General features: G+C 34.6%; 1 protein-coding gene across 1 annotated transcript; it reads left to right on the top strand.

Annotated features, from left to right (window-relative positions):
* The first annotated feature begins 218 nt into the window (after positions 1-218).
* Positions 219-21,372, top strand: LOC134844571 (cilia- and flagella-associated protein 206-like). Its single transcript, XM_063861308.1, has 10 exons — positions 219-451; positions 702-981; positions 4,901-5,012; positions 5,506-5,758; positions 6,288-6,407; positions 10,393-10,497; positions 15,414-15,677; positions 16,093-16,235; positions 17,148-17,397; positions 20,952-21,372. The coding sequence occupies exons 1-10, from the start codon at positions 260-262 to the stop codon at positions 21,210-21,212; spliced, it is 1,980 nt and encodes a 659-aa protein (XP_063717378.1). The 5' UTR covers positions 219-259; the 3' UTR covers positions 21,213-21,372.
* The last annotated feature ends 4,870 nt before the right edge of the window (positions 21,373-26,242 follow it).

The raw sequence follows: 26,242 nt of genomic DNA, 5'->3' as shown, positions 1-26,242 counted from the left end.
TTAGGCTATTACGTAGAATAAATGTAAATTTATCTGACCAATAACGATTTATCTTTGAAATCCTAGAGTATAAGACTATTTTATTTTGTTTTAGCTTTGTTAATACACTTCATTTTTAATCTATATTTTTTGAATATAGATTCCCTGTTCTCTGTTTTTTTTTCTACTCTTGGCCGTGTTGATATTTGTGTATTTTCATTGCTTACATTTCGTTGAACCATTTTAGATTTTACTGCTTTTGGTAGATTATAAATCGGAAATGTCTCGAGCTCAAGCAGAGAGTGTAATCAAAAACATCATCCGAGAAATAGCACAGGAATGTGCAAGCAAAGGACAGGCAGTGAGTGAAACCCTTGTTGCTTTCTTGGTTAAAGCTGTTGTGCTGGACCCAGCGAATAACTTCAATGTTGACAGAACTCTCACAAAAGACGATGTACATAAACTCATACAGGTCAGTTTTCGTTCTAAAAGATTAAGTTTTTGAAGGTTCATATTCAAAACTCAAAAAATTTGATATTAAGTAGCGTTTTTTGCGAGTTTTTTTACTTTCATAATCAGGATGATGCATGTATCAGACAAGTAGAAGGCTAGTTTCCCATATGGAGCTTGTTCGGAAACTGTCTTCAAATGCGCCAACACTGTTTTGAGCTATATGAGCTGAGCTGTGTTGCAATTATTTATGCTGGTTGTTTTCTGTGCAGATCTGCGTGTCTCGCATCCTTGACTCTCGTTCGCCCTCTCTGGATACGATAAAAATGCAGGTGTACTTTGACATGAACTACACCACCAGACAGGACTTCCTGGACGAGCACAGGAGGGTTCTGGACGCGAGGATGCAGCCTGTCATACGGGAGATCACGGATAGTCGGGCGAGAACAAGAGAGGAACTGGAGGCGCTCTACCGCAAGATAGTTTCCGCCATCCTGCTCCGCTCTGGACTGGGGTCGCCGACGGATATCGCAGTAGTGCGAGAGGCAACTGGTAAGGCATAATAAATGTTACACAGAAAACAAATTCTACCATGATTTGCTTTTAATAAATGCGAGCATAGTGGAACTGTATGCATCTTCTTGTTGTTCCCAACCAAAGTCGCAAATAGTTTTTAGTTATTTTCAAGTCTAAAAAAGGAAGTGATTGTCGCTTATTACACAAGAGAGCTTGAGAGCGTAGTGTTTTAGTACGGACCTCCTCTTTTCCGACCTACCTCGCAAATAAAAATATTCATTAATAAAGTTCATTTATTTGGTGACAATTTTGCTGTAATCACAATCTGTAGCATTGGAAATTTTATAGCATCTGTTCTCTGCTTTATTTATGGCTAGTGTTTGTGATTCATTTGCTGAATGGTCAGTGCGTGAGATTCAAAATCTGTAGATTGAATCTGAGACAGCCGATTTTTACTGACATGAGATTTATTCCGCCTCTGTGTATAGGTCGTAGTTATTATATATTTTTTTTCGTTTTCCAGAAAAGTTATCATGTTTGTTCACGCTCAAGTTTTTGTTTTTCGCGGTTTGATTTAAAAAATCGTTTTTTTTTGTTAAAAAGAAAGCGAACTCGACTATCGAACAACAAAAGTGTAAAGGTCAAGAAAAACGAATGAATTCTTGTTTGAAAAATAAGTAAGGGATTTATTTTCTGAATTTCCAGCGTAAATAAAAATTTTCTAATGATTTTGTTCTCTAAAAATGTGATAGTTTTAGGAAACAGAGCTAATCATATTCAATTCTTAAAATGCATTGAGGTTTAACGTGATGTTTTTTCTTCGAAAGTTGAAAAATTTTCAAAGTTTTTCAATCAACTTGTTTTGATTTGCTTGAGAGCTCTCGCACTTCCCCAGCCATCTGTTGACTATGTTCGGTTTTATTGTTTTAAAATTTCTCAAGGTGCTCTGTCAGGAATACTTTTCTTCCTGTATTATTGTTGACTTTTTAAATATAGAATTTTCTATAGTTGAATAGTTAATCAGTGGTTCATTGTTCAGGTTTTGCATTTCGTATATTTGCAGATGTTATATTTATTTCTTGCATATTGAAGTTAATCAACTCAGATGAGTCCACCTAAATATCGGTTTCTGCTATTATAAGCTTAAGTTCACTTTCTTCTAACGATTTATAAAGAAAACAACAACGCAAAAGCCTTGTCTCAAAGCTTTTTTTTGTCTGGATCACTTCGAGTTGCGCTCCCTAGAACTGAACCAGACTTATTCCTTAAGATACAAACCATCCAATTTTGCCGAATCTACAGAGGATGTACACTAAAAAGTATATCTATTTCGGAATTGAAACATATAACGCGTATGAGTGACTTGATGCTCAAAAATGATGTCCTGCTGCAAAATGAAATTCTTTTCCTGGTACCTCATTCAATTAGGATTGTTCCACATATCCATCCAAAGACACAGGGCTACGCTTTGAGGCCGTCAGTAACATCGATGAAAATGTCAAGTGAATTTGGCAGGAGTGATTTTTCTCAAAGGAGAGAATTGTAATGTCTGTGACATCATCAATAATTAGCAATGTTCATTTTATTGCACTTGCGATGGCAAGTGTCTTGTAATAGGGAACTAGTCTTTATTCCCGTAAACATCTGTTCTTAAAAAGTTTCAACTTGCATTATTATTGAGCCTTTACATCTTCCAGGTTCCTTCCCATCTGGACTGGAAGTAACGCCTTTGCCTTTGCACCGTTAAGCCTGTGCTTTCGAATCTCAGACGGATTTTTTTCAGTATGTATGCAATTGAAAAAAAATTGTCGGTAAAAAATGAACTATCGGACTTTCATTTGTCTAATAAGTTTTGTCGGCTCAGTTGCCACGTCGCATTTTGCTTGTGCTGTAAGTAATTTCAATTGCAGTTGCAAGTGTAGGTATTGTTCTTCATAGTTTCATGTTCTTCTATTTTTCTGAAATCCGATTAATTTTATTTAAAAAAAGCCGAACTTATTGCTCGTGAAGTTCAAAGAGCTTCAAGGGCATAAATTTTTTCGACTGTTTTTCGATTGTTCTTCTCTAAATCGGTGATTAGAAAATTCAAACCGTTAAATAAAATTTAAGTATTTAAAAAATGCAGTCTGTCAGTTAAACAAAATGAAAGGCAACTTTTAGAGCAACGGAACTCCATGATGAACTACTGAAACTATTAGGTAAAATGCGAGGAAGGAGTTCATAAATAATATGTCAATTTGCTGAAAATATTTAGATCAAGATTCGGAGCTTGAAAACTTTCATTGATTGCAATAAAGTTTCAAAATTTTGGCTTTGGGCTAGGACAAGAAGACTTTTAAATTGTATTTCCTCCTAGCTTAGATTTCCTGAGAATCTTACAAAAAACTAGTTAAATTGAGTGGACAGCCGTAGAATGTAACAACAAAATTACATGTGATGTAATGAAGAATAAAGGAATAAAATCTTTAAATAGACTGCAAGTGTTGAAATTACTCACTTGAAGACTGCTCGATTGAAGCTAATTCATTAATTTAACATAAATTAATATTTATATTAATAAATATCATTAAATATTTTTATTTAGAGTTTTCCATTTAAATCTGTAGTTTACTTGAAACAACTCAATGATATCTAGTATTAGAAAGAATAATCAGGTTTGTGAACATCAGCATACAAGTCGGAGTGGAGAATTTAAAATTGAAACATTTTAAAAATTTTGAAATTTATTACGGGAAAGTTCAAAAATGCTAGACGCCTGAAAACCAACAAATTGTGTCTACGGGTGATCTACCAAAAAAAATCCGCACTTTGTAAAAGGATTTTGTAGAAAATGATATAATCACGTACGTTTGATTTCTTATCTCAAATAAGAAGGGCTCATGATCATTATGAACCAATCAGAATTGAGATGAGAAAACAAGCGTACGCAAGAATAATAAATACTTGATTATTTCGCAGTAATTTGTTTTATTACCTTTGCGATTGCAAGGGTATTGCATTCGGGTACTAGAACTTTTTCCCGTAAAAACTTTAGGCACAGAATGGTCAAAATTAGATATAGTAAATCGATGTTCAGTTCCTAATCAATTTTATTTTTTTTGTCTCCGGCACCTTTTCTGTGGAAGTAACGAATACGCCTGGGACGGCAAAGGTCCTGTGTTCGAATCTGACAGGATCTGTTTTTTTTTTCAAACAGGAAATATTTAGTTTCACATAAAATTTGTCGGCTCATTATTTGTCTGCGTATGTTTTGTCTGCTTAGTTGTCACATTGTAGAATTGTTTTTTTTTTACATTATAGTTGGTTTTAGTATTCTGATTTACCTCTGATGTTTGTAATTTTGCTAACCTTGACTTGTTATATTTTCTTTTTTTTTGCACTTAAAAAACTGTTCTGGCCAAATGGTTCCGGCCTATTTTTATTGGCTTAAGGACCCAATTTCGGTTTGTTTCAAGAAAAACAAAGTTTTTATGCTCACCTCTGGATCGCACAAAAGGCTAAAAATCTTAATAGAAATTCTGGTTCAAGTTTTCCATGACAACCATTTTCTTTTGGCTTGATAGGTTTTGGCTTATATTATATCGCTTTTAAGGACATATTGCGTCTTTGGGCGAGCGAAAAAATATTGTATGTGCGTGACTGTGTTTTGAGGGGGAAGGAGGACATATTAACTTAAGTTTTGTTGACGTTTTTCGGCTTGGTGTTTCTGCGAAGGTATTTTTCGGCTTTGTTACCGTTTGGTATTTTTTCCGATGCTTATTTCACGGTCCATTTTCTTGGCTTGTTTTTTTAAATGAAAACTAGCCTTGTTAACGGGGATCTTACGAACTATTTCTCCCTATAGTACCTAGTAACGATTTTCCCCCTTTTGCAAAGGTTGTGTGTGTGTGAAAGGGGGGCAGGATAGTTGAAGAGATCCTTTTCCAATTATCTGTCTGCTATGTTTTCTTTTCAGCCGCCCTGCAGAGTGTGTTTCCACAGGCAGAGTTGGGAACTTTCATGAATTTGACCAAGAGGGACAAGGAGCGACAGCTGAACGAACTCACCCTCATAGTCACAGGCATACGGTTAGAACAGCAGAAGAGTAGAATGGAGTTGAAGTTATTGAACTACTAATCTGCTCTGATTGGAACTGGACAGATTTGATAGGACAATTTTTGGAATTTTTAAAGTAGTTTTTAAAAAACTGTAGTTTTTTCTGTCGCACCCTTGATGAAAAACAGTTGTTGTTCAAGTTACTATTTAGTTTCAAGCTCGAGAGAATGTCGTTAGACCATTCGGACCGTTGTGTCAGCCTATTTCGTTTGCTTGAGCAATTTGCCGTTCTCGAGCTTAAAAATTATCCATAAAAGACTTAAAAAAGTTTATTTAGTCAGACTCAGTTTTTTGGCAATCTGTTAGGCAGGGTTGCAAAAAATTAGATTCTATTGAATGTTTGATTTAAATCGGATTTTTAGAACTACCGCTTGATTTGGTTTTTTTTTCAAAAATCACATATATTTGATTGCGAATTGTAAATTACTTATTAGTTTTATCGATATTTCTGTTGTTTGTTTGCAGTCTGTTCAATAAAGACTGTGGGAAGGGAGGCGAGGGCATCGATGATCTGCCGGCGATTCTGAACGAGGCAATCCCTGCCACTATGAAGAATGTGGATGCGGCAATGGGGGACAGTAGTCGTGTGGCATGCACCTACACTGCAGTGATCGAGAGAATCCACCAGGGACTGTTGAAAGAGGGACCCCCTCTGCAGTTGATCAAGGACTCCCTAGTCAACAGCAGACAACACCAACAGTTCCTCAACATCCTTAGGGTCAGTCGCATGTCACAAACAGTCTAGCACAACCTATGCTTTTTTAAGAGTCGATGCACATAGTCCAGACTCTTTACACATGTGATGATTTTTTTTCGAAAAGTCTTAAAATTTATTCAGACTCGTTTTTTTTCGCGGTTTGGCTCTAGAGTCGTTTTTTTTTCGCGGTTTGGCTCTTGATTCTTTTTTTATGTGAAGTTAAAATTTCCTTCGTTAAAAGGAAGTAAATCTTCATTACAGAACAGCAAAAGTGTAAAGGTTTCGATAGTGGAATTTAATTTTCAGGTTTCCCAGCGAAATAAAGATTTTACTCACTTGTGGTGCGGGGAGCCGACAATTAAGAAGGGCAGACTATGCCGATAGCTGAATTTTGCTTAGTTTCTTACAAATTGTAAACTTGAACGCTTTTGGATGTTTTACAACGAATAAAATTATCAATCATATGCCAGCATTATACGTATCCACTCAGATTTAACAACCAGAGATTTCTGTGTTCGTGGAGGGTGTTATTTTTTGTGTCTGTGCTTAGGATGACGTAATAGGGTGTGCTGGCCACATTGAGGCACTGCAGAACCAGTTGGCCCAGAGACTGGAACAGCTGCAAGCAACAGTCCAAGCTAGAACAGCTGTGCCCACCGCACAAGTATACGTAAGTTGTAGTTGCCAATCTTATCCATCACAGAGAAAGTGAACAAACTTTTGCAATTGAATTTTATCCTAGTCTATTAGCACTTTTAGATCTACTTAACAACCCCCCCCCCCCTTTTGTATCTACTGAAGAATCTCTCCCCTGTGAAAAAAAAACAGAAAATTCGCACTAGAGAGTTGTATGTAAATTCGATTTTGCCGCATTCTGATTGGTCGGAAATTCACTGCAACAAATCGATTTAACAATCTCCCCCTTTGTTGAAGGGGGGATTGTTAAGTAGATCCGCACTTTTTACCCCAGCGCAGCGTATTGTCATATTTTGATATACACTTTTTTCTCCAATTCAAATCCTAAGTAAAACTGCTCGGTTTCGTTCCGGTACATAGCAGATTTTTTAGTTTAAGCTTTTCCTTCCATTTTCACTTTTTGACCGTTTTAGAGCTATTTTTGCCATTTTTGTTGGCTTGTGTTTACAAAGTTGCAGCTTCACCTCCATTTCCAGTTTTTATTTGGATTTTTAGAAGGTTTCTCATGAGGAATGTTTTTACTCTTAGACAAACAAAGTGCATGTTAAACTTCATACAAATGGACTTCGCGAAAAAACGCATGGAAATTTTGACATAATATATTACAGATTGCAGAAATGATAGAATAGCCCTGTCGCTCAGGAGTAAGTCTCAAGAATTACTGATGCGGTAACTGTATTTGAACTGAAATAAGTGTAAGAGATTGTAACAGTTCCCAGAGCAAGTGTTTTGTAACTGGGTCCTAGATTGTTTTCCATTGAACAACTTTTCTTGCAATTCTATCAGAAATTGAGCTTGCTTCATATCAAAACTTAGTTAGTTTGATACTAGTGCTTAGTTTTAAAGAGTCATGAACGCAGTGAATACTTTTTAATAGGTCGTCCTGATTTTTTATCGGTTTGTCGATTTCTTTACCCATGCGATAAGCAAGGGTATTGCAATCGGGTACAAGAATTTTTTCCCTTACATAACTTTGTTCACAGAATGGCCAAAATTAAAAATGGTAAATTAAGCTTTAGGTCATATTGAATTCAAATTTCTTTGCGTCTCCGGTGCACTTGGCCTGATAGTAATATGCTTGGGATTGCAATGGTCCTGGATTCGAGATTGACAGGACCTTTTTTCAAACCGGAAATATTCCGTTAAAAAAATTGTCGGATTTTTAATTGTCTGCTTATGTTTTGTCGGCTTAAGTGCCACATCCTATAATTGTTTTTTTTTTTGCTGTACGCTTTTCACATTGTAGTTGCTTTAATATTGATTTATTTCTGCTGTTTGTAATTTCTTGGCTTCGTATATTTTTCTTTGTTTTTTTGCTTAAAAATATTATTCTGCCTAAATGGTTTCGGCTTATATTTTATCGGCTTAGTGACCTTATTTTGAGTCGTTTCAAGTTAAAATCTAAAATTTTTCTAGAAATAATAGCAGGGTGGCCACGGTATTAGTGCGTTTAGTGCCAAATCAGTGCGAAGTGTGATCTGTCAGTGCCCGTAAATGAATATCAGTGCCAGTTTTTTTTTATCGCCCAAAAATCTTTGCATGCTTACTCAGTTTTAATTTTTTTTTCAGGTAGTATGAGCAGCTCTTGTTGGGTCAAAAAGCCAAAAAAATGCTATATTTTTTTTAATGTCAGTGCCTGCCATTTGTTTTCAACAGTGCGAGTATCAGTGCCGTCACCTGCGATTTCTAAGAGACTAGCCATCTTGACTTTTTTCTTGTTTTTCGATTTGATAGGTTTCGGGCCCAAATTATATTGGCTTGATGGCTTCATATTCCATCTTTCGGCGAGCGAAAAAAAATATTTGTATGTGAGTGTGTGTGTTTTGAGGGAAAGTGGGACTTGTTAACTTTTTTAAAGTCTTTTTGATTTTTTCGGCTTAAAAGGGTTTCTGCTTGTGTATTCTCCGCTTTGTTTTCGCTTGGTAATTTTTTTAATTCGATTTTCACATTTTGTTCTGGCACGTTTTCGTTTCAAAATTAGCCCGATTCATTTTGATTGATCTAGTTTTTTCGACAATTTCGATATTTTTTTGGATTTTTTTCCGACTTAGCTTCTTTCTTGGTTTTGTATCGCAAGTTGTAGGAAGCTCAGCTTCGAATTATCAGAGTTCCCAGCGAAATGAAAATTTTACTGATTGATCCAGTTTTCTCAAATTGGTTCAATTTCTTTTAAAAAGTGTCGAACATAAATTGTTTCGGAAGTTCAAAGAGCTGTTAGGCAATGTTTTAAAAATAAATTTTAAATAAAGTTGCGGTCATTTTTCGGCTTTTTCCCTGTAAATGCCTTTTCTTTGTTAACAGGAAGGCAAGCTCCACTATCGAACAGAAGAATCGGAAACGTCACAAAAAACGTGGTTGCCTTCTAATTTCGAAAAAGGAATTTAATTATCAAATTTCTCAGAAAAATAAAAAATGTACCTATTATTCCCTCTGTCTCAAATTGCGTTAATTGTACACTAACGTTTTAACAAGCGTCAATCATAAACTAATCAAGATTTTCAAGGAGATTTAAGGCCGTTTTGAAGTTCGAAAGTTGAGATTTTTCCAAACAATATCAGTATTTCTTTTCTGGGTGCTTGTGTTCATTGACACTGTTCCAACTGTCGGTTGGATGTGTTTAAGAGTAATGAAGATAGTGAGTACTCTTAGATAGGTCTTGTGTTTTTTTTTTCAAAAAAAAATTTGTTTACGCTCAATTTTGATTTTTCGCGGTTTGACTTGTGGTTTCTTCTTAAGTTCAGTGTATTTCCATTGTTAAAAGAAAGGCAAACTCCGCTATCGAACAGCAGAAATTTAAAGGTCACAAAAACCTGATCGACTTCTAATTTCGAAAAATGGAATCGAAATTTCAGAGTTACCAGCGAAATAAAAATTTTATTTATTGCTCCAGTTTTCTCAAATTGGTTTAATTTCTCTTAAAAAGTGTCAATAATAAGTTGTTCTGGAAACTCAAAGAGCTGTTAGGGAATATTTTTAAAAATATATTTTTTTAAATTTGAGGCCATCTTTTGCCTTTTTCGCCGTAAATGACTTTCCTTTGTAAGTCAGTGTTTTTCTTGATCCTTGCGTTTATGACTCTTTTCTTACTGTCTGTTGGCTATGTTAGTAATTTTAAAGCGCGTGCAGGTGGCCTCGAAGATATGTGGTTCGATTCTCGGTCGGATGGTCTTTTTTGTTGTCGTTGCATTTTCGGCTTCTTGGTCATCGTCTCCTTTTGTCATTTCTGCAATCGTTCTCTATAAATCGAAGGATAAAGTTAAATCTCCTCATTTTTTTTTAATCTAGGTTTAAATTTACCCGTTAACCGTTAGTTAAAGTTACCCGTTAAATTTATCGTTCTTTTTTGCAAATTTCAGCGATGCATTTCCTCAAAAAGTACACATTACCGGAATAAAAGTTTATCTATTGATCCATTTTTCTCGAATTATCAAAAATTTGTCAATCATAAGTTGTTCATAAAATTAATAATTCGTTTTCAAGAAGGGAACAGACTCGATTATTATTCACATAACTCAAAGCAATAAAAAAAATCCCATCTTGGAAGAAAACCAAAAAGGCCAGTTAGCGAGTGGTTTCGAGATTTAGATCAACTGAATGGCTTGATTTTTTCAGATCATCTTTTTTTCATTCATATCACACTCGTTGTCGAAATCTGGTCCTTACTTTATTCGAAATATTTTTTTGAGTTCCTCGTTTATGCATTAATGAAATACGCGCTGTTGATTTGCAAAAAAAAGTACGGGCGGATGTTCAATAGCGATGATAATCTTGATAGATTTTTTCCAAATGTTTTGGTTTTTGCTTGCCATTATTTAATTTTTTTGTTGTTATGGCCGAGATGTCATTCAAATAGTGTCTTTTTGTACTGGGTATGTTTTATTTTACTTTTTATTGTGAAATTGGAAGTTTTGCGACGCCTCGATTCGCCTCGTATTAATTGTTTGTTATGTGTGTTACAGCCACAGTTCATCAATCTGGCTCACATCTGGACTGGATTCCAGGACGAGATGGTGTTGCTCTCAGTTCTCAGCAACATCATGAACAGTCTAGAGCCATTCACACAAGTGAGTCACTATTGGTGTCTTATTATCGATTCTTAGTTCAATTTCAGAATCTTAATTCAATTCAGAATATTCAATATCAATATTCAACACAAGGGAAAATTCAACACAAAGTTTCCGTAGTTTGTAGTTTTGAAAAGTTAAACATTTCATATAACTTCTACCTGCGAGTCCTTGCGAGAAATTTTTCTGTTCGATTGTCCTATTGTTTACACTTGCGAGAGCAATCGTCTTGTAATCTGTAGCTAGACTTTTTTTCCCGTTAACAACTTTTACATGTTTTCAACTTGCTTTTTTATTGAATCTTAACAAATTTTAGGCTCTTTCCCAATTGGCCTAAAGGTAGCGCCGTCGCTTTCCCACCCTAAGGTTTTGGGTTCCAGTTGCGGACAAACCTTGTTTTTCTCAATAAATTGAATGCAATTGAAACTTTTTTCCGGTCGACAAAAGAAAGCCTAAGTTTTGTCGTTTTGGTTGCCACATCACGGATTTTATTTGTGCTGTAAGCAATTTTCCTTGTAGTCGCTAGTGAAAATATGGTTGATGGTAGTTTCAGGGCGACTTAAATTTTAAAAAAAATTTTATAATTTTTTTTTTCGGCTCAAAGATTGTCGGTTTCGTTTTCTCTTTGTTAATTTTGTTCTGTTGCTAATTTAAAAGTCAAATGTCTTGCTTGGCATGTTTGCCTAGAATTTATGTTTGATAAAAACAGGTATTATGAAAATGTGTGTGATTGGCTTTTTAATTTTGTTTCATGTTTTGAGACGCTCTGGAAAATTTTTTCTTTTTTTTTGCAAAAAGTTATAGTTTTCCTTAAAAAAAGGATTGTACTGATTTTCAAAAATGGAATATCAATGGAAAGGACCTTTATTCCCCTATGCCTTCATAATCCCCTTTTCCGTTCTTAATTTTCTCCACTGTCTACAACCTTCGAAAAATTTAAATGGATATTATGGGTTGAGTAATTGGCTACGCCCAATTTTTTTTAACGCAAAACGTTATGGCCCTCAGAAAAGTAATTTTTAAACGTTTTTTGAAATTCTTTAACTGGTCTCGAAAACTAACCTCCCAAATTTGAGGTTTTGGGTTCAATTGAAAAACAGATTGTGTGAATCTCTAATGTCAAAGCGGCTACGCCCAAAATTTTTCCCACCAAAAACTATAATTCTCGGAAAAGTAATATTTTCGATTTGTTGACCGTTTTCCAGACAATTTTTCTTGATAACTACCCTGTAATTTCTTAGGTTAAGTGTACAATGGAGAACAAGGTTTTATGAACCTTCTCTGGTTAAGCGGCCACGACTTTTTTTTTATAGCAGAATAGAGTTCAGGATTTTGGAAAGTCAGTTTTTGAACTTTTGACCGTTTTTTAGAAACTAAAAAACTACCCTAATCAATCGAAAGGACTGATTGCGAGAATCATTCCCGCAGAAGCGGTGACTTCTTAATTTTTGTATCCAAATGTCATGTCCTTGGAAAAATCTCAAAAATTGTTAATGTTTTGGGAAGTGTCCAATTTTTGAATTTTTATTGCATCTGGCATCAATATAACAAATTCAAAATATATCAAACTGCTACCTCGAGCTTTAGTTGGTACCCTTGTTTTCTTTTATTGACACATTCGTAAATTTTGGTTCACCTAGTTTCAAACATTTATCATTTTTTTCGATTTAAGTTTTTTTAAGTTTTATAGCAAGTGGTGCTGAGCTCCACTTCGCCTCTCTACAAAAGTTGGCATGCCAACTAATTACGCTTTGTTAACCATATACCATCTTGATATTTACTGGTAGGAAAAAAGAGCTATAAAGCATCTACAGATTTTATTTTGCTACTTATTTGGGAGTTTTAAAGGAAAGTTAATGTTTTAGTTCACCAGAGTTAAATATTCGGGCTTTCAAGGAACTGTTTGGCTTATGGTTTCATCAAGTTTGTTTTTTGAAAACTTCACCAAGTTTTTCATGAAATTAGTCGAACTAAATAGATGGCGTACAATTTAGGATTTTTCTAAAATTGCCGGTTTTTTAAGAGTCAATGAACGTAGCTCAAGCTCTGAGTTTTTTTCAGGAAAAATTTTAAAATTTCAGGCTCAAATGTACTTTTTCACGGTTCGACTTCTGATTCGTTCTCAAATTCAGTTCATTTGATTTGTTCAAAGGGAAGAAAAAACCTCTATCGAAGAGCAAAAGTATAAAGGTTCCGAAAAACGTGATCGAATTATAGTTTCGAAAGTGGAATTTAGTTTTCAGATCTCCCAGCGAAATCAAAAGATTACCTATCGTTCCAGTTTTTTTCAATGTGGTCATAATTCATGGATTTTATCATAACAGGGTCAATCATAATTTGTTCTAGAAATTCAAAGAGCTTCAATGCCATCGTTTTTTTTCTTTGAAATTCGAAAGTTGAGATTTTTTCAAACAACAAATCAGTGTTTTTTGGTAATTTTGTTTATGCGGTTTTCACATTTTATTCTCCTGACATGTTTTTGTTTCAAAATTAGCCTGATTCATTTTGATTGATCTAGTTTTTTTAACAATTTCGATTTTTTTGGATCTTTTTCCAACTTAGCGTCTTTCTGGTTTTGTATCGCAAGTGGTACGAAGCGCGCAGCTTCGCCTCTGTTTTATTTTCACTTTATTTTCTTAGTTGAAAAACGCAAACTCCCTTGTCAAACAGTGAAAGCATTAAGGCCACGGAAAACCTGGTCAACTTCTAACTTCGAAAAATCGAATCAAATTTTTAGAGTTCCCTGCAAAATAAAAATTTTACTTATTGATCCAGTTTTCTAAAATTGGTCTAATTTATTTTAAAAAGTGTCAATCATAAATTGTTCCGGAAATTCAAAGAGCTGTTAGGGAATATTTTCAAAAATAAATTTTGAAAGTTGAGGTCATTTTTCGCTGTAAATGCCTTTCCTTTGTTAAATGCCTTTCCTTTGTAAATGCCTTTCCTTTGTAAATGCCTTTCGCTGTAAATGCCTTTCCTTTGCCTTTCCTTTCCTTTCCCTTGCCTTTCCCTCTGTGTCAAATTGCGTTAATTTTGCGCTAGCGTTTTAACAAGTGTCAATCATAAACTAATCAAGAATTTCAAGATTTAAGGCCGTCTTTTTTTCTTTAAAGTTCGAAAGTTGAGATTTTTTTCGAACAACAAATCAGTATTTTTTTTCTGTTTACTTCCGTTCATTGGCACTTTTCCAACTGTCTGTTGGCTTCCATTTGTTTTTGTTGAAAAGTTTGCCTTTTTTATTTTGGGTCTAGGGAAACCTGATACTTTTGCATTTTCCTTAATTGTAATTAGATTTAATTGCTAAATGGAAGGCGCATTACGCTTTTAATTATAACAGTGCACATGGCGCGAAAATACAAGACTGACTTTTGGTTCACGATAAAAGTTTCTTGTAGTTCAAGTAGCTTACATTGAGTTTTTTTTATTTAAGCAGACGATGGCCCAATCCGGAGGTTAATGATTTGAGCTTAACTTAGCTATGGGTATCTTATTAGAGCTCATTTTGAAAATCTTGCTGCACATGCAATACTGAATCTGCTTTCTCTTAATTGCTGGGCAAACATCACTTCCTTAAGGCAATATCCTGTATAGATTTAATGGGCTCGCCAGTCCCAATTTGATTGTCTATCGACTGCCGATTTTAGTTTTGCTGATTGTTCCGAGCGTTGAAAATGGGAAGGAACTTTCTATTGGGGGTGTATTTTTTTTCATTTTTGTTTGTTTTCTACTTGAAATCAGGTCCCTCAATGAAACAGTGGAATGGGTCGAGTGATTTATCTCATCCAAAAATTTGTCCAAGTGTCGAGAAAAACTTTTTGACAATGAGTTTTAACCTAATTTCGAGGCTATGAAAGTTTTGAGCTAAAAAAGTTATTTTAAATCGAAAAAAAACTAGTTTAAAAGGCTTTATTTAGCGCTTCTTAGACAAAAAAATAATATGATCCGTATTTGAATGTTTTTTTTTTAGTTTTTGTTCAATTTTTCATTGTTATTCTTTTTATAGGACAACTGTTGTCGTTTTGGTCTAATTCACTAACTTTTTAGGCGGTTTTATACTTCTCTCATCACACTATGCACAATAAACGAAACTATTTTTTTAAAAAAATTATTTTTAGTTTTAAGATTAATGAACGTAGTGAGTACTCTTATATAGGTCTTGAGGATTTTTTTCAGGAATAGTCTTAAAATTTGTTCACGCTCACTTTTGATTTTTCGCGGTTGACTTGTGATTTCTTTTTAAGTTCAGTTCATTTTTATTGTTATAAAGAAGGCAAAGTTCACTATCGAACAGCAAAATTGTAAAGGTCACGAAAAACGTGATCGACTTCTAAATTTGAAAATGGAAATTAATTATCAGATTTCCCAGCAAAATAAAAGTTGTAACTATTTATCCAATTTTCTCAAATTGGATTAATTTTAACAAAAAACTCTCCATCATAAATTGTGCTACAAATCCAAAGAGATAAGGCCATTTATTTTTTCCTTCGAATTTCAAAAGTTCAATTTTTTTAAAAAAAACCTTTACAAGTCTTAAAATTTGTTCACGCTCACTTTTGATTTTTCGCGGTTGACTTGTGATTTCTTTTTAAGTTCAGTTCATTTTTATTGTTATAAAGAAGGCAAAGTTCACTATCGAACAGCAAAATTGTAAAGGTCACGAAAAACGTGATCGACTTCTAAATTTGAAAATGGAAATTAATTATCAGATTTCCCAGCAAAATAAAAGTTGTAACTATTTATCCAGTTTTCTCAAATTGGATTAATTTTAACAAAAAACTCTCCATCATAAATTGTGCTACAAATCCAAAGAGATAAGGCCATTTATTTTTTCCTTCGAATTTCAAAAGTTCAATTTTTAAAAAAAAAAACAAGTTGTCAACCGGTTCTTTGTTTGATATGTGCTTGTGTGTACGCAGAATCATCGCGAGATATTCACTGAGGAAATTTTGAGTCCTCTTGTGGATCTGAACGAGGTGAAGTCTGACGAGCAGCGCCAGAAGGAGCTCCTCGGCTCCTCGCAACCTCAGCAGAGCACCGGAGATCAAGACGGGGATGCGGAGGGAGGGGAGAGTGGGGCGGGTGTGGGAGGAGCTAGGATAGACCCAAATGCATTCACAGAGTTCGAGTGGATATTCCCAGAAACTACTAAGAACTTCGAAAAACTTCCGCTCCAATACAGGGCAAGTATAACAAATGTGTCGCAAGAAAAGAATGATCAAAACGAATACACAGAACTAATTAAGACGTTGATGTATCCACAAGAGAAAGGTCAAACAAACGAGCATTTGAGCTCTTGAAGGAGAACCGCTGTTATGCCCCTGGTTAAGATATGTATACAATTTTTTCTGGGCTGGGTAATGTTGCCTCATCCTCAAGCCACGAGCACGGCTCATGGTGGTCCTCGATCATCCGAACTTTCGATTGAGAGGCCGAGACGAAACCACTTCACCACTCAAAGTCCCAAATATGATCATATTATCAGTTGAAAGTGTTTTCAATGAACCATTGTTCTGATTAAACCAAATTCATAATTGTACTAAATTCTTGAATAATTTTCGGCTTATCGTTGTAGTTAGCAAATATTCGTTTTTACAGGGTTTCTGTGGGTGGTATTTGGTCAAGTATGATCGATTCCTGATGCCTGCTGTGCCGTCAATTGGAGTGCTGTTCTACAATGACAAGTACTACGCATTCTCATCTAAAGAAGCAGCATACGAGTTCGCTGCAGACCCCGTCAAGTGAGTAATCATTTTCTGCATTCCACTTTTTACGATTTTGAACAATTTATACTTCTCAACACCGCGCTTGAGTTAGTCAGACCGGTTAAAATCTTTAATAAAGAAATAAAGAAAACTAGACTTGAAACAAAAACAAAAGTAGCCGGCTGCTGTGTAAGTAGAACAGAATGTTCCAAAAAACTACTACAAAATTCTTAAAAAACTACTAAAAACTTTCTTTTTATTTCAAATTTGTGTCTTTTTTTGTGCGTAGTTTGAGGAAAGGATCTAAAAGAGCCTAGAACGGCATGTTCGATATTCATGGTAAAGGTGGCATATTGGACATCAATTTTTTCGAAAGTTGACGAGAAAAACAAACAAACGAGCAAAAAAATTTTCAATTTTTGGCAGAAATTTTTTTGAATTATTGAAGTTTTTTTTCCAAGATGATGCTGAAAACTGCTAAAACAAGTTGGAGTAAAACTGAGTTTTCAGGGCTTGAATATAAGTTTTTCTTTTTCTCTCGTATCCTCCTATAATCAGCCTTCTCGCTCGATTTTTCGCTCAAAATTAGATTAAAAGTTGAAACATTTCTTGACACTACGGTTTTTCGAATTTGCTACCCCCTTGGTACCATTTTCGGTCATTCACTTTTTGCTGACTGAACTTTAAATTATACTATTTTTGAAGCGGGCGCCTATATATACTAATTTTGAGGGGAGTTCGCCCCCCAAAAAAGAATTGTTTGGGCAGACAGATTTAAGAGTTATTTGCAAGTTTTCGCATTTATTTTATTAAATATTGGATGTTTGATGCGGCTTAAAACATTAAATTCTTAGCTTCTGCATGAAAAAAGTTCATTTTTATCAATTTTTCTATCTGAACTTTTTTAAACGATGTATGCCAGTGTACTACAGCGTAGGTAATTTTTAGCTACATCTTCATGGTGGCGGAGGCGGCCAAGAAGAGTCCGGAGTTGATTCAGCTGCTGGAGCTGCACCAGCAGTTCGCCACTATCACACCCTACAGCAGTAGTCAGAAGGGAGGGGCGGGGGGCATGATAGAGAAGCCACAAACCAAAGCGGACGCCGGATGCCAGACGGACACTCACATTTTAGAAGCCAATCTGGTGAAGGACTACGAGTGGAATGAGTGGGAGCTCAGACGCAAGGCCATCAAACTCGTGAGTAGAAACTCACTTCAGTTTGTTTGTGTGATTTTTGTAGGAGTTGTGTTGTGGCTTTTTTTTAAAAAGTTTATCTGGCCCTTCTTTCTCAATACTTCCTTTTGGCCGACGAACTTCGCTGCTCTGGTTTACATTTCAGCAGCTGATCTTTGAAATTCAAAAAGGTTTCAGTCCACAGAGTTTTTTCAAAAAGGTTTTTTTTACAGAGTCGATAAACGACACTACCATGGGCGGATTCGACCCCATGCCGACCCAAAGGGTCCCCCTTTTACTATTTTGAAATATTCATTTTTTGCTGACTGACCCGAAAATTTTGTCAAAATTGGGTCTTTATAGTGATTTGGGAGAGCTCAGAAAATCAATTTGGTCGACCTAAAAAAGTCGACAAAGTTTTTCGAAATTCCTTACGCTTGCGATAAGCAAGCGTTATCAAACTGGAATATAAACTTTTTTCGGGTTAACTACTCACTTCTTTTCACTTCTCTTCTTATCTTCTCTTCACATCTCTTCTTACCTTTTCTTAAAATTTTCCAGGTTGCTTCTTCCTTGGCCTGGAGACAAAGCAGTTGCCTTTGTACCCTAAGGTCTGGGATTCGAATCGTGGCCGATCTTGTTTTTTCAGTATCAAGGAAACCGAAGAAATAATTCCGAGAAAATGAATTGTTGGTTTTTCAACTGTTCGCTCAGGTTTTGTCGGCTAATTTGCCACAACGGATTTTGCTTGTGCTGCAGACAATTTTCCTTCTAGTTCCAAGTGCAAATGTTGTTCATTCTAATTTCAAGGGGGGACTTGAAAGATTCTTAAAAAATCATAAAACATTTTTTTTTCGTTTGAGTTGGTGTCTGCTCAAAGATGGTCGGCTTAGGTGCCACGCCACTGATTTTTTTGCTGTATGCACTTTTGTTGGACTTGCAAGTGCTGTTCATTTTAGTTTCAAGGGGGACTTGAAATATTTTTAAGAAATTTTTTTGGTTGAAATTTTTTTTGGTTCAAGTGGTTTCAGCTCAAAGATTGTTAGCTAAGTTGCCCTATCACTAATTTTTCGTTTGCTGTAAACAGTTTTTGTTTTAGTTGTAAGTGCAATTGTTGTTTAAGGTGGGACTTCAAACAATTTTTTATAAAAATCACTTTTTTTCGGCTCAACTTGTGTCTGCTCGAAGATTGTCGGCTTTTTTCTTTTCGAAATTTTGATCCGTTGTTCTTGATTTAAAATTCAAGTGTCTGGCATGTTTGCCTGGAATGAACTTCTATCGAGACATATGAAAGATGACCTAGTTTTTTTCAAACGTTTCATTTTCGGCTTTTATATGTTCTTATTTTATGTTAGTGTTGTATCGCAAGTGGTGCGAAGCTCTGCTTCCCCTCTGTGTTTGAAAATCCGCCACCCCCTCCCTCGAGAAAACCTTGGATCCGCCCCTAGACACTACTATAGGTAGTGATGTTTTTTCGCAGGAAAAATTCAGGCTTAAATTTTTTTTTTGCGGTTTGACTTTTGATTTTTTTCACGTTCTATTCATTTTCATTGAAAAAAGGAAAGTAAACTCCACTATGGAACAAAAAAAATGTGAAATTCACGAAAAATGTGATCGACTTCTGGTTTCGAACGTGGAACCTTATTTGCAGATTTCTCAGCTTAGTAAAAGTTTAACTGAAGGATCCAATGTTCTCAAATTGGGTTAATTTTATAGAAAAAATGTTAATCATAAATTGTTATCGAAATTCAAATGGCTTTAAGGCCACCTAGTTTTTTCTCTTCATTTGCGTTCATTGACTCCTTTTCAATTTTCTGTTGACTATATTTCAAAATTAATCAGTAATTTTTTACTAGTTCTTTCACTCTTCTGTTTACACTAGACAGCTGAGCGTAGTGTATCATAACGAACCTTCTTTTTTTTAAAACCTAACTCGCAAATAAAACTGGTTTTTTTTAAAAGTTTTCACTTATTTGGTGGCGTTTTTAAGTTTTTAAAAGTTGTTAAGGCTCAAATTTGATTGTTCTGGCGCAAAATTATAAAAGTCACGATAAATGTGATCGACTTCTTGTTTCGGAAGTGGAATTTGTTTTCAGATTTCCCATCGGATAAAAAAACATTACCTAATAATCCAGTTCTCTCAAATTGGAAAGTTTACCAAAAAAGTGTAATCATAATGTTCTTAAAATTCAAAGGCCATCTATTTTTAAGAGTAATGAAGGTAGTGTAGACTCTTATATGAGTCTTGGTGTTTTTTTTCAGAAAAAAGTTTTAAATTGCGGCACAGAAGTCTAATAACTACAGATGCGCATTCATACATGTTGATGCATTTATGAATGCACTCTGGTATATATGCATTTTTTTAAGTTCAATTGAAAGTCATCTGCTGAAAGTGACTTAAAGAGCACTTAATTTTAATTAAGTTTAATTTTTAGATTTCCAGCAGAATAAAAACTTTACCTGTTGATGCAGTTTTCTCAAGTTGGGTTAATGTTATCAAAAAACCGCAAGTCATCTTTTTTTTGAAATTCGAAAGTTGACATTTTTTCAACCAAGTCAGTGATTTTTTTTTAAAAATATTTACTTGCGTTCATTACTCTTTTCCAACCTTCGATTGGCTATTTTTGAAAATACCGGTTTAGGCCGATGAATCTAAACGACAGTCACTCGCCTGAATAAGTTTTTCATCAAGAAATAGCTCAAAAATAAAAAAAATCTAAATTGGTCAGTTAAAAAGTGGTCTCTTCGGGACACTAGGCACACCAAAATAGCCTTCTTGCTACCTCCAGTACAAAGTGTCGGTGTTCTGTTTTGTACCAGACAATTGAAAGACGTTAGTTCGCATTACGTTGAAAGAGATAGGAATTAGTTTTTTCGTAACAGCTAGCTAGCGTGCATCAATTCTAAGTGTTTGAAAGAAGTTTCAAGGCAAGAGAGTCTCACCTAATAGAGCCTTGAACATCTTTTGCTTACCTTTTTTTGTAACTCAGATCATTGAGTTCTAAGTGCACATATTGGTAACGTTTGGCGCAGAGAAAACACTGAAGGTACAGTTATAGAGTGCCTTGAATATAAAGCAAATATATTGAGAAACAACCAAAGGAATTTTTTCTCCGTCTTATTAAAAAATACGATCGTAGCAGGGGCGGATCTAGGATTTTCTCGAGGGGGGGGCGGATTTTCAAAAAATTTTCGAAAATTTTGACGACCTTTTTTTTTTTAGGTCGACCAAATTGATTTTTCGAGCTCTCCCAAAGCACTGTTTTGCCCGTACTTTGGCAAAAGTTTCTGCGCCGCAGGCAAATTTTTGAAAAAACAGTCAAAAAAGAGCCGTTTTTGGGCACTTTTTGAAAAATTTTGACAAAAAAATTGCGTTTTTTTTGGCGCGCGCTCCCCCTCAAAGTTAGTATATATTGGCGCCAAAGGCGCCTTTAGAAAAATTTTAGGGTCGGTCCGCCCCTGGATTGTAGGATCAGGTTATGAGAGTTGAAAAGGACATAACGGGAACCTGGGATCCACCAAGCGTCTATCAATTAAGCAAAATTAAAAAAAAATCAATACTAATTTTGTTTTTGTAGGCGAATCTGCGGACGAAGTTGACGAAGTCGATGCAGACTAACTTAAGCAACATGCGAAGAGACAATGTGAGCCAAGTGTATCTGCCGAAAGAGAACACGACACAGACTAAGAAGGAGGGAGGGAGTAGTGTTCCCAAGCCACAGACATACTTGTATGGACTTAGAGGGGGCATGGAGGACGAGACTAGGATGCAGAAAGTGGACTTGACACTGGACACTATGGTCGACACTAGAACTGCCAGTGGTATCCATGTCAAGTGACACTATGGCCCAGTGGAGGTGATCACGCATTAAAATTAAAGAGAAACGAAGGAATAGAATCGAACACACTATGTGAATAAAGCTCGCCGAACTGAACTGTGTATACTAATATAAATGTACATATTGTAGAAATGTAAAAAAAAATTATGACTGAACTCTCTCGTTGCGTTTTTGAGCTGACACGGTTTTTGGACCGTACTTGTCAAATTGCTGTATTCATTGCAGCCCGGCCTGGCCCATTCATGTATCTGGAAGGCTCGTTAGTGGCTCGCAAAAGACCTAAACAAGCTTTTTGTGCCTTGTTGAAAAACTTGGAAATAATATTTTTTTATTAATTACCCGCTTTCAAGGAAGGGGTGGGTAATTGTTAAGTAGATTAATTATCGGTCAATCAGAATGTAGCACAATTCGAGTTATAAATAGAACGCTGATGCTAATTTACAGATTTTTTTATTGGGGTGGCAATTTTTTTTTACCTGTTTGAGGTTGCTTAGTATTTTGATATATTTCATCAAGCGTAGGAGGAAAAGCTGGTATGATCATGAGTAAAAATCTTCACTTATTTTCTGAGGGCTTTTGCAGCGACAAATAATTGACAAGATATGCCAGTTGGTAAATTTAGAAAACACTGGCAAATTTAGAAAACAAACTCTACTATCGAACACCAAAAGTGTAAAGGTCACAAAAAACGTGATCGACTTCAAGATTCGGATGTGGAATTTGATTTTTTTTTAATTTCATTAACTTATTGATCCAGTTTTCTCAAAATGTGTTAACTTTATTATCGAAAAAAATCCAATAAGTTGTTCTTATAATTCAAAGAGCCTTAATGGTATCTATTTTTTTATTTTCGAAAGCTGAGAATTTCTCACAAACGGTTCAGTATTTTTTTGTTCACCTGCATTCATTGACTCTTTTCAAACTGTCTGTTGGCGATGTTTTAATAGAAGCACGTTCAAATTTTGATTTTGCTTCTGATAAAGAGTCAGTGAACGGAGTTAAGACACTTCTATAGGTCTTGGTGATTTTGTTTCCAGTGTTTTGTCTTGAATTTCGTTCATGCTAAAATTTGATTTTCCGCGGTTTGACGTTCTGTAGTATTTAAGTTAAATTTCTTTGTTGAAAATAAGGAAAATTCCATGAGCGAAGAACTTAGTTTAAATTGAAACAAAGAACGTGATCTACTTCTAATTCCGAAAGCAGACTTTGGTTTTCAGATATCCTAGCGGAATAAAATCTTTCCTTATTGATCCGGTGTTTTCAAATGGTGTTATTTTTATCAAAAAAATGTCAACAAAAAATTATTGTTTAAATTCAAAGTGCTTTAAGGCCATCTTTTTTTCTTTGGAATTCAAAAACTGGCGATCGAAAAATCTTTTTCTTGGCTATGTTTTGGATTTAACGCCAACAATTATGTCTGTAGTTTGAATTTTACTGGTATTGAACAATTTTCTGCTATTTTTAAAATCATTTATAGTGTTATTAGGTTTTCCTAACTTTTAGCTGAATTATGAGCATCGGTCTTTTTTTTCTGTTAACTAGCTTGCAATCTTATAAGTTTTTTGTTTCTTTAATGGTGCAAAAATCCGTCTGGTCATCGTGTTTGGTTTATTTAAAGTTTTTTTTTTCTATGAAGAATAGTTCGCTACACAAGCAAAGGATTGTGTTATTCCTGAAGTTCCATTTTTCCGACCTAACCTTCTTCAAATTACGACCCAAGAAGCCCACAGTTTTGGTCTGTGTGTTGCTCTAAGTGTTCTGACTGTTGAAAATAGTGAGGAAATATGTATTTCTCTGTGTTTTAGATTTTTTCTACTTTTTTAACGCAAAATCGAATGCCACGAGTTCTTAAACGTTGTCCGAGTTTCAAGAAAAACCGGCTTGAAAATTTGAGTTTAAAATCAAATTCAATCAAGTTACATCATCGACTAAGTAACGCTCATTATAACAAAATTGGGCCTTTAGGCTGAGAAATTTAATTTAAAAAATTTAAAGGTTTTTTGAAACTTTTTTACATTTTTGATTTAGTTATTGTTTTTTTTGAAGACGGCTCTGATGTCAACTAGGCCCTAACTACTCTTTTTATACGCGTTTGCAGATCTTCATCACTTGTTTGAAATAGTTTTGATTTGGATTTTTTTCATCCTTATGCTCTAATTTACCTGTTTTTGTTTGGGATTCCGAAATGCAGCAGAGCCTTTTTGTTAGAAAAAATGTATCAGAAGTTTTTAACGCAATAGACCAACAGAAATATACACCAGGTTGAAGTAGAATCCCGGGTTGATCAAAACTTCTAGTCAGACATTCTTTTGTATAATTTAAAAATACCCTTATATAATTTCCTCTATTTGCCGACGTACAGAAAAAAATTATAGTAAACCTCTGATTAACATTTGTTCATGCATAAAAATGGTATTAAAGGCCGTTAGTTCAAAAAAAATTACTACAGAATTACCAAAGAATTTTTTTATTAGGAAAGCCCAGTGGTAAAATAGTGGTAGAAATTACACCGATAATCTGCATTTGTTATCTCAAAAAAGATGTAAAAGTTCACAATTTTTTTTCACAAATTACCGTTACGTTTTTTAAAGATCTAGAAAAAATGGACATCAAAATGATCAGTGGGTGAAACTGTGGTCGGTTGTTCTTTGACATCCTAAAGTTAACATTACTATATAAACACAATTAAACCATATCTGGGTTCTCCAAAGAAGAGAACATTCTTTTGATTCTTTTTTTTTGAAAACCTCAATTTCAAAAAATGAATGTGCAAAATTGTTTCGGAAAATGTTTCTATGACAAAAACTTGCTATCGAAAGAATTTAAAAAGTCTTTTTTGGAACTCAAATTTTGAATTTTTTGTTGCCAAGTAAAAAAATCATCTTAAGAGCTTCAACTTCATGTTTGGCACTGTATATAATGGAAGTTTGTTTTTCAACCTTTGAAAATGGGGAGGAACTTTGTAATCGGGTGCGTTTTCTTTTTTTTCTTTTATGTTTTTCACGCAAAATCAGGTACTACGAATAATCATCGTAATGGTTGACTGATATATCATACTAAAGCCTTTTTAGTCGTATATCAAATCATATTTAAAAAAAATCAAAGTGAGTGTCCCAGTGTTGAGAAAGAGCTGTTTGATAATTTTGAGATTTATTCTAATTTCGAGCGATTAACGCAACCTAGTAACGCTTGCTGTTTGGAAGTTTATTAATTTTTTTGGATTTCTAGTTAAAAAAATTTGATTTCACTGTAAAAAAAACTAGTTTTGGATGTTTCACTTAGCGCTTGTATGGCATGAAAAGTTTTGTAAAATGTTGTGCAAAAAGTTAGAAAAAAGTTTATTTTATTACATACATATGTTTTTAATTTTCAATTATTATTGATTCAATTTTCAATTATTTTTATACTTTGTCGATCATGCCTGGCTTACTAATTTTCTACGCAACCGGATGGTTCTCGAATCACACCATCCAAACGACATTAATTTGAAAAAAATAAAAGTAAGGGTAGCTCAGCAACCGTCTATCCTTGCTCTTGTTTTAATTTTTTCTAATTTTTTTTGTTTGACGGTGAAATCGGAATACTAAATGAGTAACTATAACTTCAATATATTTTTCAAACAGTAGAATAAATGAATGGATGAAACTTGGCAGAAAGAACTACTTTTTTTTACCCATTGTGTGAAGCAGATGTAGAATTAAGGAGGGAGCTATCCACTATCACGCATTATGAGGCCAAACTGTGCACTTGATATGTGCACAATATTGTGTCTGTATGTTTCTGGATTCTAATGACAAGTCTTTAAACCCGTTTAAATTTTGTGAGAACAATTAAACGACATGAAAGAACAAAAAAAGAACAAAAGGAGAGTCCTTGTTGCGGAATTTGCTTACAATTCACAAAAAGCACAGTTTGGCCTCGTAATGCACCATTACTCTCCTTCAGTGGTAAAACATTTTGTCCAACAGATAAATGCCTTTTGAAAGCCAGTTTTTGTCCGACAAGCCCTTTAACACGAATTTAAGACGCAGCGCAGAAACCTTACGGAAAAAAATTGGCAAGTTTTATGATCACCATTTTTATGAATTATGTTTTGAAAATCCCAAATATTTTATGTCACTCCTGAAAAAAAAAGATGATAACATGAATTAAATCAATTTTTGTTTAAAGCTATGCGATTCAAGTATTTTTGTTTTATTTTGCCGTCTGTTTGACTAATATGAAGGATGCTCATGCAAAATTCTTTTTCGTTGTTAATCAATGAAAAACCAACTAAAACATGATCTGAAAAAAATTATGAAAATATTATCAAAAAACAATCATCTGTAATAATCAGCGCAACATTAACTAATTTGAATTTCATTTTTGAAACCTAAATAACGGCCTGGAATAAGTTTTGAAAGTTTTAAAGTTAGTTCACAGAAAACTTTTATTCGGCAGTGATCTCATAGAAAAAGAACAAGACTACTATTAGCAGCGTATACCCCAAAATGAATAAAATATTCAAAAAAAGAAATTGGTAAAGTTTCCACCTTTTTGTTAAATTCCAGCCATTTTTTCCTATTACAGTGAAAAGCCAAAGCAGATAATTTTGAATCTAAAAACTTTATCTTTGGGGCAATTAACATTATTCAGTAATTACTTTTGACGCCGAGGCCGGTTAAAGTCGGTGAGCAAGATATACTCGCGCTACTAACTGTGTTGCGTTGAATCAAACAACATAAGTCGGGAAAAAATTCTCAGTTTTTAACTTTTCATAACTTTACAAAAAGGAAATTTATCGAAATGTAGTTAAGGCCAGTGCATAAATGTGTTTCAGGTATAAAAAAGATTTCGCTGAAATTTTGAAGTTGAAATTGTCAAAGGTGATACTTTATGACCAACATAATAACCTCTATACCAACATTATAACCTCTAAGTTATTATAAGCTCTAACCTATGACCATGCTAATTTAAAAATACCTGCCAAAAGCGCAACGGCTTTTGGTAGATCGAGAGAGATTGCTCATTGTCTAGTTTTTGATATGCAA

This window comes from Symsagittifera roscoffensis, chromosome 4 (assembly GCF_963678635.1).
Source record: "Symsagittifera roscoffensis chromosome 4, txSymRosc1.1, whole genome shotgun sequence".
Classification (NCBI taxonomy): domain Eukaryota; kingdom Metazoa; phylum Xenacoelomorpha; order Acoela; family Convolutidae; genus Symsagittifera; species Symsagittifera roscoffensis.
This window is presented reverse-complemented; position numbering and strand designations above follow the sequence as displayed.